The sequence below is a fragment of the Ovis canadensis genome, chromosome 20, assembly GCF_042477335.2.
Source record: "Ovis canadensis isolate MfBH-ARS-UI-01 breed Bighorn chromosome 20, ARS-UI_OviCan_v2, whole genome shotgun sequence".
Lineage (NCBI taxonomy): Eukaryota > Metazoa > Chordata > Mammalia > Artiodactyla > Bovidae > Ovis > Ovis canadensis.
Window position 1 is genome coordinate 27,728,758 of NC_091264.1, and position 13,366 is coordinate 27,742,123.

The 13,366-nt window shown below is 38.5% G+C and overlaps 1 protein-coding gene across 1 annotated transcript in view; it reads left to right on the forward strand.

Annotated features, from left to right (window-relative positions):
• Positions 1-13,366, forward strand: part of DNAH8 (dynein axonemal heavy chain 8) — a 335,116-nt gene that overhangs the window by 72,331 nt on the left and 249,419 nt on the right. The window contains exons 19-21 of the mRNA XM_069564262.1: positions 5,186-5,266; positions 5,663-5,779; positions 6,579-6,698. Coding sequence (XP_069420363.1) covers positions 5,186-5,266; positions 5,663-5,779; positions 6,579-6,698 — 318 coding nt within the window. The remainder of the gene's footprint in view (positions 1-5,185; positions 5,267-5,662; positions 5,780-6,578; positions 6,699-13,366) is intronic.

Sequence of the window (13,366 nt, forward strand, 5' to 3'; positions counted from 1 at the left end):
TGATGATTTGATATACATATATGTTATGAAAATACGTTGTAGAATGTGTTAGTCACTCAGTTGTGTCCAGCTCTTTGTGACTCCATGGACTGTAGCCCGCCAGGTTCCTCTGTCCAGGCAAGAATGCAGGATTGGGTTGCCATTCCCTTCTCCAGGGATCTTTCTGACCCAGGGATCAACCTGGGTCTCCCGACTTACAGGCAAATTCTTTACCGTCTGAGCCACTGGGAAGCCAGAAGCCCATATTATGAAAGGATTCCTTCCATTTAGTCAGTTAACTAACATACCCATCATTTTATATATATATATATATATATATATATAAAACATATAAACACACACACACACATTGGTGAAAACATTTAAATTCTACTCTCTTCAGTTCAGTTGCTCAGTCATGTCTGACTCTTTGTGACCCCATGGACTGCAGCATGCCAGGTTTCCCTGTCCATCACCAACTCCCAGGGCCTGCTCAAACTCATGTCCATTGAGTTGGTGATACCATCCAACCATCTCATCCTCTGTCATCCCCGTCTCCTCCTGCCTTCAATCTTTCCCAGCATCAGGGTCTTTGCAAATGAGACAGTTCTTCACGTCAGGTGGCCAAAGTATTGGAGTTTCAGCTTCAGCATCAGTCCTTCCAATGAATATTCAGGACTGCTTTCCTTTAGGATGGACTGGTTTGATCTCCTTGCAGTCCAAGGGACTCTCAAGAGTCTTCTCCAACACCACAGTTCAAAAGCATCAACTCTTCGGCACTCGGTTTTTTTTTTTTTTATAGTCCAACTCTTACATCTGTACATGATTAATGGGAAAACCATAGCTTTGACTAGATGGATCTTTGTCTGCAAGGTAACATCTCTGCTTTTTAATATGCTGTCTATGTTGGTCATAGCTTTTCTTCCAAGGAGCAAGTGTCTTTTAATTTCATGACTGCAGTCACCATCTTTAGTGATTTTGGAGCCCAGGAAAATAAAGTCTAAAGATTTTAAAATTTAAAAAATAAAAAACTAAAAAAAAAAAAAAAAAAGAAAATAAAGTCTGACACTGTTTCCATTGCTTCCCCATCTGTTTGCCATGAAGTGATGGTACTAGATGCCGTGATCTTAGCTTTTTGAATGTTGAGTTTTATGCCAACTTTTTCACTCTCTTTCACTTTCATCAAGAGGCTCTTTAATTCCTCTTAGCTTTCTGCCATAAGGGTGGTGTCATCTGTGTGTATGAGGTTATTGATATTTCTCCTGGCAGTCTTGATCCCAGCTTGTGCTTCATCCAGCCTGGCATTTCATATGATGTATTCTGCATAGAAGTTAAATAAGTAGGGTGGCAATATACAGCCTTGATGTACTACTTTCCAAATTTGGAACCAGTCTGTTGTTCCATGTCTGGTTCTACCTGTTGCTTCTTGACCTGCATACAGATTTCTCAGGCGACAGGTAAGATGGTCTGGTATTCCCATCTCTCGAAGAATTTTCCACAGTTTGTTGTGATCTACACAGTCAAAGGCTTTGGCATAATCAATAAAGTAGAAGTAGATGTTTTTTTGGAATTCTCTTCCTTTTTCTATGATCCAACGGATATTGGCAATTTGATCTCTGGTTCCTCTGCCTTTTCTAAATCCAGCTTGAGCATCTGGAAGTTCATGGTTCACGTACTATTGAAGCCTGGCTTAGAGAATTTCGAGCATTACTTTGCTAGCATGTGAGATGAGTGCAATTGTGCGGCAGTTTGATTGTATGTTATCAACTATCGTCACTATGTTGTACTTCAGGTTCTCAGACCTTACCAATCTTATAGCTTAAAGTTTGTACCCTGTTAGCAATATCTTCCTGTTTTCCCTACCCCTGACAATTACTTTGCTACTCTTTTTATGAGTTCGCATGTCTTAGATTCCACATGTAAGTGATATTATACAGTATTTATCTTCTCCTGTCTGACTTATTTCACTTAGCGCAGTGCCCTCGAGGTCCATCCATGTGGTCACAAATGGCAAGATGTCCTTCTTTCTCATGGTTGAATAATATTCCATTGTATGTATGTCACCTTTTTATCCATTCACCCACTGATGGAAAGTTGTTTCCATGTTTTGGCTGTTGTGAATAATGTTGCAATGAACATTGGAGTGCATATATATTTTCAAATTAGTGTTTTCATATTCTTTGAATGAAAATCCCCAAGTGGAATTGCTAGGTCTTATGGTAGGCATCACTGACTCAATGGACATGAGTTTGAGTAAACTCAGGAGTTGGTGATGGACAGGGGGGCCTGGCGTGCTGCAGTCCATGGGGTCACAAAGAGTCGGACATGACTGAGTGACTGAACTGAACTGATGGTAGTTTTACTTTAGTTTTGTAAGGAAACTTCATACTGTTTTTGATAATGTTTGCACAATTTACCTTTTACCAACAGTGTCTGAAGGTTCCTTACTCTCCACATCCTCACCAGTTATTTATATTTTATTGATAGATGTGAGGTGGTATCTCATTACCCACTATGTTTACTTCTAGGAGTTTTATGGCTTCAGGTCTTAAATTTAATGCTTTAATCCATTTTGAGTTAATTTTTGGGTGTGGTATAAGATGGTGGTCCAGTTTTATTCTTTTTCATATGACTGCACAGTTTTCCCAATATTGTTTACCAAAGAGACTGTCCTTTCACCATTGAATTCTTTTGTCTTCTTAGTGTGCTCTTAGTTCTTTGTAAGTGAATTGACCATATATGCATGGGTTTGTTTATTTCTGGACTGTATTCTGTTCCATTGTGATTCTCGAGGGCATTAAAATACTAACATGCAAACAGCAAGGAAAAAAGAGAAAGGATTATCAGAAAGCAAAAAGTGATTATCAGAAATCAGATGTAGATTTCTGGATAATGACAATGATGAATAGCAAGTTTAAAACACTATTAATATTATAATTTTATAGATTAAGTGCATTATATTTTATAATATGTTCAATTAAGGATACTAGTAAGATATGAATTAATGACTGTAAAATGGCATGAATGGAAAATGAATCTCAATATTATGGAGTAAAATGGAGCAACAACCAAAAAGATCAGAGTATTAGAATAGATATTCTCAAAACCAGTTTAGAAAAACAGGCTTATTGAGATATAATTCACATACCACACAATTTATCCATTTTAAGTGTACAGTTTAATGGTTTTAGTATATTCACAAAGTTACACAACCATCATCATTATCAATTTTAGAACATTTTCATCATTCCCAAAAGAAATCTGTTAGCAGTCATTCCCCATTTCCCCCTCAACTCTTGCCACATCTTCCCCTGGCAATCACTTAGTTTCTCTATGGATTTGCCTACCCTGGGCATTTATACAAATGGAATCATATATGATGGTTTGCGATTCACTTTTTTAACCTAACACACTATTTTCAGAGTTCATTCATATTGTCCCCATGGATCAGTACTCGTTTTTGAGTGTGTGAGTGAGAAAGTCACTCAGTCGTGTCCGACTCTTTGCGACCCCTTGGACTATACAGTCAATGGAATTCTCCAGGCCAGAATACTGGAGTGGGTAGCTTTTCCATTCTCCAGGGGATCTTTCCAACCCAGGAATCGAACTGGGGTCTCCTGCATTGCAGGTGGATTTTTTACCAACTGAGCTATGGCTAATGGCTAAATAATATTCCATTGTGTGATTATACCACATTTTAGGCATTCGTTCATCAGTTAATAGACATTTGGGTTATTTTTATATTTTTGCATCATGAGTGATGCTGCTGTGAATATTTGTATACAAGTTTTTGTGTGGATATGTTTTCATCCTCTTAGGAATATAACCTAGGAGTGAAATTGCTGGGTTTTAGTAACTTCATAACTCTATGTTTAACCTTTTGAGTAACTGACATACTGTTTTCCAAAAAAGGCTACTTTATTTTATGTTCTCACCAACAGTGTATGATGGTTCCATTTTTCCACATCCTTCCCAACATTTGTTAGTGTCTTCTTCATCTGAACATCACTTGGATGTGAAGTGGTATTTGCATATGGTTTTGACTTGCATATCTTCATGGCTGTTGATGTTGAGGATGTTTTCATGTGCATGTTGGTAATTTGTAGGTCTTTTGCAGAATGTCTGTTTTCTCCTGTTCTGTAGGTTGTCTTTTTGTTTTCTTGGTACTATCCTTTGGAACACAAACTTTTTAAAATTTTGATGAAATCCAATGTATGTATTTTATCTTTTGTCCCATGTAATTTTAATGTCATTTCTAAGAAATCTTTGCCTAATCCAAGGTCACAAAGATTTATGCATGTGCTTTGCTCTAGGAGTTTCATAATTGTAGCTTTTACCAAAACACACACACACACACACACACACACACACACCCTCAGAATGCCCCCGCAGGCATTGTAGAAACTTTGGCTTCATCATCAAAAGCCCTAGGTTTTCATACTGGTTAGTTATGACTTTACAGGACTGCGTGTCAATATACTGTTATAAATTGAGGTTAATGTCACATGCACTGAATCTTGCAGTATTTTAGTTAGTATTGAATGATATTAGGAAAGTCAGAGTCCTTTGCCAAGTGTAAAGTGTACATAAAAGTTCAACTACAAGTAAGAGAAAGGAGGAAGGGAATTAATCACTTTGAAACTATTAAGAAAACATTGAAACAATTTAATATTATTAATTTGGGAAAGAATTAGCCTGAAACTACATCTCCCATCACACAACGCAATAAGTTACAAAATGATCAAAAGTTGATCATCATGGTTCTTTCTCTAAAAAAACATCTAAAAGTATAAAAGCTTTGTGTAGACCTTTATTTTGATTCAAGAAGACAAATGTGGCTTCAGGAATAAGTAAGCTGCAATATATCAGAAAACAGGCAACAGAAGGGGTGAAAATGTGTAATGACAGACTTAAGGAAAAGATAATGGTCTAAACCATTTAAAATTGCATGCATCTAAAATCTAAAAAGACAAATAATAGTTATTAGAAATGTAAATCTAGGAAGCTCCCATGACTTACTGTTTAAAGGGGATGCTCAGTTAATTTACAGGTGAAAGGAAAGTATAGCAAATTAGTACAAATAATCAGCCTCCATTTTTCAGGGCTATGAGGAAATGGGTAAAATGAAACCTTCTAGATATGAATCAAAATGTGACTGTTGCTTAAAATAAATCAAAGTAAAACATGCCATTTTGACTTTTAACAGGGTCTCCTGCAACATTATGATGACTTATGTCAGGAGGTGACTCCTGTGTTTGTCAATCTGATGACCCCTAAAATGAAAAAGGTTGGTGATGTTGATGGTTTATATTCATTTCCCTGTCGTTTAAAATCAGATTCCAGTTCTATAGATTATGGATTCTAGAACATCTATTCTTGGCAAGACCCTCTTTCTAGTTCAACTTTATAGCTCTATTTTCCCTGCAGAATGATTTCTTGTCTAGGTTTTGTTGCCTTTGAAAAACAAATAAATCTAAATAATGAGCACTTTCTAAGAATCCATGATTGCTTCATGGACAGCCAAAGATGATTAAAAACAAAAAGTCACCTTTGCTAGGCATAATGGAGGGGAAATAGAATTAAGGAAATACAACCCATAATTTTTCCAGGTAATAAAAGGCAGCCTTTTTATGAATGCAGATGCTCCTTTTTAATAAGGGAAACCATTTTTTTCTTTTTCTAGGTGGAAGCTGTGTTAAGACAAGGGCTCACAATATTGACATGGTCATCTTTAACACTAGAAAGCTTTTTTCAGGAAGTTGACTCAGTTTTGGGTATGTTCAACCAACTCTTAAAGAAGGTATGAGAGATATATTTTTAAAAACTACATGCATTAATACTCAGGCTATACGTAGTAGTTTGATTAACCTGTGAAAGCTATTTAAGTCTATTTAAGTGACTTTTAACTAAAAGGACATCATTACATTAAAAAAAAAAAGCTTTGTACTTCTTGAACTGATTTGGGGCCTCTTAATTTAGAATTGCCTTGTTCTTGTGCCTGAATTACCTTGCCTGTAATATGTTAAAATGATGGTTCAGCTCCACAGCGTAGTTTAGAAAATGGTACAGTTGTAGACTGTGGAAGATGGTGGAATGGAGGGCTTAAATGTATCTGATGTTAATTAGATGAGGTAGTTACCCACTTGGAGACTATCTGTCGATTTCTGACATGTTTTCTACTTAAAACATGCATAAACTTTTAGACGTGCTAGTCTGTCTATGGTGGCAGCATGGTGTAACAGACGAAACCCAGAGGCTTGAAAATCAGATAAACCTAGGTAGGATATTTTGACTTTTACCAGCTCTGTGTTCCTCTCTGGGTTTCTTGACTTCTCGGAGCCTTGGTTTCTCTGCTGTAAAACTAGGAAAGTACTGATTCATGGGCTGGAAGGAGATCTTGCATGTGAGGTTATGACACATGTTGCAGCTCAATAAAGCTTAATTCCACATCAAGAGAAGATTTACTCCTAAAATTCCTACCAAATTATGCTTGGCTCAGGATGCAAGTTTCCAGATATGGCCCTCCAGGTTAGTTTATAACTCAAGTGCTTTTTGGATGAAGGAGGAGTTTTCTTCAATATGTGTTTTCTCATTGGTAGATCAATGACTTGTGTGAAATGCATATTGATGCAGTTCTAAAGGAGATAGCCAAAACATTGTTAATTTCCCTGCCTGAAAGCGGTGCTACCAAAGTAGAAGATATGTTGACACTCAATGAGGTATGCATTTATGTGTTATATTTTAGTCATAGAAATGCTAACTCATAAACTAAAATGTGAATTTGCATTCTAAAAGTAGAAATCTGTGTTCATGGCATTTAGACATTCTGGATTTTTTTTTTTTAACATCCTCAGCTCCAAAGACTTAGAAGGTGGCAACAGCTCAAGCTCATGGTCACGCCTTAGACAGTATCCTAATAATGTCCTCAAGCTCATGCTGGCATCCCCTGGGGTCCTGTTGGTGTTCGCTGCCCTTCATCCTCTGTGCGTGCTCCCAGGGCAATATCGTCTACTCTCATGGTTTTAACTACCACAAACTTTTGTCCTCAAGTCACCCGAACACCTGGGTGTCATCCAGAGTCCCTTTCTCGCTCCCCTCCCCAAAGCCAGTCAGTCTTGTAGGGCTCAGCCAGGTTTCATCTCTGACTATTCTTCTTGAATTGCCGCTTCTTTTCCCTATCTACCACACGTATCTTAGGTCATGCCTTTTCTTCTCTTTTGAGCAAAGGTTTATCACAAGGGCCAAGCAAAGAGAATGAGTAGCTCATACTCAAAAAGCCTAAACTCCAGATCAGGCTTTTAATGCCCATGAGTGTGGCATTTGATGTTGTGATCTAACTGGTCTTTCTGCCCCCGTGTTGGCCCCATCATATCCATCATCCTCCGGTTGTAAGAACTCCCTTAAATCCTTCAATGGCTGTGGCACCTGCCTAAGCTCCTGAGCATCACACTAAATTGAACTGACTTGAATACCTACCTATCCTCCATTGGCTCAAAAGCACAAAAGACAGGAATCCTGTCTAGTCATTCTTGAGGCCTGGCACATAACACAGTCTTTCTCAGAAGCAATTACTTTTTGTCTTGAACTCTGAGCCCTTTTTTTTCCTTGCCTGCCTTATGCTTCCCACCTCCTTACTGGTTTAGGTCACCTTGCTAATGTCCTTTTCAAGACAAGCAAGGATGGTTCCATCTCAAGGGATGTAACCTGGCCATGGGAAACAGGTGCCCTTAACCTCTCTTTCTATGGAGATGTGGTGTCCTCTTCGCAGGACAACTTTCTGAGCTGTCTGGGTAGGGTAGCCAGCCAGCCTCTTGCTTCAGAACTATTTAGGCATGGAGCAGCCCCTGCATGCCCAGATTGTAGCTCTCATGTATCAAGGTCTCTGAGTGGTTCTTTTTCAGAACTTTGAGGTAGTGTGATCTCAAGCCATAAACTTGAGTGAGGGTGAGCTAGTGGTTGTAAATTTCTAAGGGAGAATGTATCTGTCTCTCCTAGAGCCTCGACCGAGATTGCTGACTGTCCTGGAGAGCGTGGCCCTTGATTTGCCTGATGGTGTGGTGGGGAGGGCAAGGATAGGTCTTAAGTTCCTGCCTGCTACCCTTGTGAGGGATCCAAGGCCTCATTTGTTTTTGTTTGTTTGTTTGTTTGTTTATGGGGGAAAAAAGTCCCCATAAAAGCTGTAGCTTCAACTTCTCACTTTAGGCCCATACCTTTTTTTTTTTTTTTAATTGAGATATAATGTGTATACAGCAAAGTGCACAAATCTTAGGTGCACTAGTCAGTGAATGTTTACATATGACATACCCTTGTAACCTTCTCCACAGCAAGGTAGAGAACATTTCTTCATTGCAAATGATCCCTTCTGCTCCATTCCAGGCAGCAAGCACCTCTCCCCCAAAGTCACCAATATTTTGGCTTCTATCACTGTATATTAGTTATACTTGTTTTAAACTTCACACAAATGAAATCAAGGAGCATATATTCTTTATGTCTGGCTTATTTTGCTCAGGGTCTGTGAGATTCATCTGTGTAGTTGCATGAGACACTAGTTCTTTCATTCTCATTCATTGCTGACTAGTATTTCAGTGTCTGAGTTTATTACAATTTATATATTTATTCTACTGTTTGGTGCATTTGGATAGTTCACAGCTTTTGGTTATATGCACTGAGAACTCTTGTACATGGTTGCTTTTTGTTTTGTTTTTGTGAACCTAAGCACCTGTTTTGGTGAGTGTATTCTTCTAAGTGAGTTTGCTGGGTCATAATCATAGGTTATGAATATATTTAGCTTTTGTAGAAACTATTTTTTAGAATTGGTGTGTTTGAATTAGGAGCCAAATAGATTCACACATTGCATTTGATTTATGTATCTTTTAAATTTCTTTTTGTCATCTCCCATTTCTTTGCTTGCAAGTTTTTATTGCAGTAAAATATACATACTGCAAACTTTATAATTTTAACCATTTTTAATGTACAGTTCAGTGGCGTTAAGTAAAATTCAGTGTTTTGTAACCTTCTATTTCCAGAACATTTATTTTGAAAATCATCTTACACAGGAACTCTGTACCTATTAAACAATGACTTCCCATTTTCCTTCTCTCCACCCAACCTCTGGTAACCTCTATTCTGCTTTCTGTGTTTATGGGTTTGTCTATTTTAGGTATCTTATGTAGGTGAAATCATGCAATATTGCCCTTTTGTATCTGTGTTACTTCACTTAGCATAATGTTTTCAAGGTTAATCCATATTGTAGCAGGTATCAGAATTTGGTTCCTTTTTAGATCTGAAATGTTCTGTGGTATATATATATGTCACATTTTGTTTATCCATTCATCTGTTGGTGGACATTTGGGCTCTTACCACCTTTTAACTATGAGTTAAGCACTAATGTGTAATTATCCGTCCCTACCTTCAATTCTTTTGGGTATATACTCAGAGTGGAATTACTGGTCATATGGTAATTCTATGTTTAGCTTTTGAGAAATCACCAGATATTTTTCACGGTGGCCATACTGCTTTACTTTGCCACTAGCAGTGTACAAGGGTTCCAGTTTCTCTACTTGCTTGCTGACAGTTCTTATCTTTCATTTTTGAAAATTAAAGCATGTTCCATAATAATCTGAATGGCTGGGAAGCCCCCTTGTGGTTTTGACTTGCCTTTTCCTAATGATTGCTGATGCGTGCACCTTTCACGTCTTTGTTGGCCATTTGTACGTTTCTTGGAGAAATGTCTATTCAATGTTTTTTTTATTTTTTGCCTTCTTCTTTCTTTTAATGCTCTTTATTTATTGAAGAAATGGATCGTTTGTCCTATAGAATTTTCCATGTTTTAGACTTTTGCTTATCATATCCTAGTAGGGTGATTTTTAAAAATTAAAAAAATATATATATCATTTATTTATTTTATTTGTCTGCACTGGGTCTGAGCTGTGGCTCACAGGATCTTTAACAGGATCTACAACATGTGAACTCTCAGTTGGGGCATGTGGAATCTAGTTCCCTGGTCAGGGATTGAACCGGGGCCCCTTGCATTGGAAGCATGAAGTCTTAGCCACTGAAACACCAGAGAAGTCCCAGTAGTGTGATTTAACATGTTGATCTAGTCCTCTATTCCTTGAATTTCCTATGTATTTTAATTACATTAAAATTCGATTGATTCAGTTCAGGTTCAGTTACTTTTACTTTTCCTGACAGAATAGTTCACTGTGTACTTCCTTTTGCTTCACACCAGGAGGCACATTTTATTGTTTTTTCCCTTTTTGTGATTTTAAGATTAATTAGTGGGCTCAAACACAGTCAGCTTTATCCATCATTATAAAGTTTCCCACCAACTTTTCTTCTGAAGAGTTTAGCAATCTTTGATTATTATTGCTAGAGCCATTATTGTTGCCTAGAGATCGCAAAATGTTGATTTTCTGACTTTAGCATTTATGGATAAAATACTTCTATAAAGAAGAAATTTCCTTCATTAACTGGTTGGTTACTATGAAACAATGTATAGAAAATTCAAGTTCAGTGCTTCAGTTTTCCTTTTATATACTAGTTTTCAAAATAATGAGTTGGCTCAGTGGCAACTTCTAAAATTCTCATTGTAGTTTAAATTATTTAAAGATCATTATGAATATATGGATTATTATGTATTTGAGGGATTCAGTCCATGGGAGTCATTATTCTTTTTTCTATTTAAATTTTATCATCTTTATCCAGTGGAATTCTTCAGGCAGGCTTCTGTGTTTTTGACGCAAGTCTTGTAGTCTTTGAAAGCTTTCTTGCTTCCTGGAACCACTGGAAATCTTGGGTTCATCTTGTACATTTCCTGCCCCAGATCTGGGATAACTCAATTTTCCATCTAGCCCTTCAGTGTTACTCGTGGAAAATGATATTTGAAGATCATACCCTAGGTGCTAGGAGTGGCACTCATTTGTAACTTTCGCCTGTTTTTATATTATTATTTCTGCATCCCTAATATACGTTGGGTGGTATTTCTTGAGTTGGCAAATAGAGTCTGCTCTGTTCCCGGACTCCATGTTATTTTAGGAGGGAGATTCCTTCAACTGTTGTATGGGTCTTTTTCCAGCAATTAAAGTTTTCCGAAGAAGTCTCCTATTTCCTGCCTGGGGATGAGGGGTTAACAGCTTGTCATTTCCTTCTCGCTCATTCTGGAATCTGATTATGAAAGTGAAAGTCGCTCAGTTGTGTCTGACTCTCTGTGACCCCATGGACTGTAGCCTGCCAAGCTCCTCTGTCCATGGAATTCTCCGGGCAAGAATACTGGAGTGGGTAGCTGTTCCTTTCTCTAGGGGATCTTGCCAACCCAGGGATTGAACCCAGGTCTCCCACTTTGCAGGTAGATTCTTTACCATCTGAGCTACCAGGGAAGCCCAAGAATACTGGGGTGGGTTGCCATTGCCTTCTCCAGGGGATCTTCTTGACCCAGGAATCAAACCAGGGTCTCTTGCATTGCAGGCAGATTCTTTACCAGCTGAGCTACCAGGGAAGCCCACGTACTTCATACCAGGTCTTACTTATAAACTAGCAGCGTACAAAGGAGTAGGGACATTTCTCCATTAATTTTTTTCATTTTGTCCTCTTGACAATGAAAATCATTTCTATTGGTGTGTGCATATAACTGTTCTGGCACTGTCCTCTTCTCAGTCGGGTGAAATTCACACTACGTTTACTGAATTCACACTATGTTCAAAGAAAATTTTCTTTGAACATATAAACACAGAACTTTCATGTGCATAAAAGGAGAAGCAGATCACCCAAACAAGGGAAATGAGGATAAAGGGTGACCAAGTGTGAGAGTGGTGGTTACATGGGTGGCCCCGGGCAAGATACAGGAGGTGAAACTTGGAAGAGCGTGTTTGGCAATCAGTGTGCCCCAGTCACGTGTCCTAGAGGGATCCAAGATCGAGTAACACGTGGGCTGCCTTCACACAAGCCTGTCACTTAGGCAGACCATTACAGGGAAGACAGAATAAGATTTGTAATGACAAAGCATGTTGGAGAACACTTTGGAGAGAAATCAGTTTTGGAAACATGGCGTACATAATGTTGATCTGGGGGCATGCGAGGTTATTTTGCCTAACCAGTGGTTTCAGACCGTATTGGGAACCAGGGCTTATTTGCAGTAATGGCAAGTATTCCTTATTTTGGGACATCTAAGATAAGGATATGGTTATAGGACGGATTTTGTTAATTATTTAAAAGCTATCTTCTTTTAGCTCCAATTAGTCCTTCTTCTCTATGATGCTGGGGCTGGGACTCTGCAAATTACATTTATCCTTGGCCAGTTGGTTCCCTTTTAAGCTTGCAGTATAGGTAGGCTGGAGGAGAAAACAGGCTTGCTCTTTCTTGTATTGCCTTCTGTTGCTGACACCATTACCCTGGCAGTGGTTGTTAGTGGTTGTTAGTTAGCTTTTTCCAGCCTTTCCAGAATCAGCCTCATGTGTCTATCAGATATACCAACATCAAGAGGCCCTTCTCTGAGCTTCTGAGGTAGCAGCGCTAGCTGAGCATCTCCCTCACCTCCCAGTACCAGGTTCCAATAACTTCACCCTCCTCCCTGGGCTGCTCCATGCCTGGGGGTGGGGGCTGCTTCATGCCTGGGGATGGGGGCTGCTTCCTGCAGTTACTTTCTGTGACCTCTGTGTTCCTTTTTGCCCTTTTGATCCCTTAATAGTTGTTTAACCAATTTTTAAAATATTCAATTCTCTCATTCTGTCTGTTAAAATAGCTGGGGTGGTGTGTATTGGTATATCTGATCCTGATCAACATATCTGTATATTGATAGATATACAAATGGAATTGGAAATCAGGGCAATATTATGACCCAAGTTAAGATAGGAGAATACAGGGAAATAGATGAAAAGGTATTAAAAATTCTATCTGCAAAATCAACCTGTCTCCATAGAGACAGAAAGTACATTAGTGGTTGCCGGAGTGGTGGGGAGTGACTGCCAATGGATATAGGGAGATTCTTTTGGGGATGATGAAAATGTTCTGGAATCAGATGTCAGTGATGGCTCCCCAGCTTTGTGAATATACTAAAAATCAATGAACTGTGTACTTTACAAGGGTCAGTTTGTGTTATATGAATTATATCTCAATTTTTAAAGATAGAAAGCTGCTCGCAAAATCAGTTTGACTGCCTTCTGTTTCATCCCTGTCATGCTCCTTGGCACTGCAGTCTGTTCTTCACTCAGCTGTGGGAATGGTCTTATTAATCTTCAAGGACTAGCTGTTCTTCTCATGAAGAGATATGGTCCTTATCAGGACAAGATGTCTTGCTTTGTGAGGCATCTCACAAAGTTGGCCACTACCCAACTGGTAGTGACATCATATGGAGGCAGTTTTTACAGTCTGTTATCTCATGGCATTATTT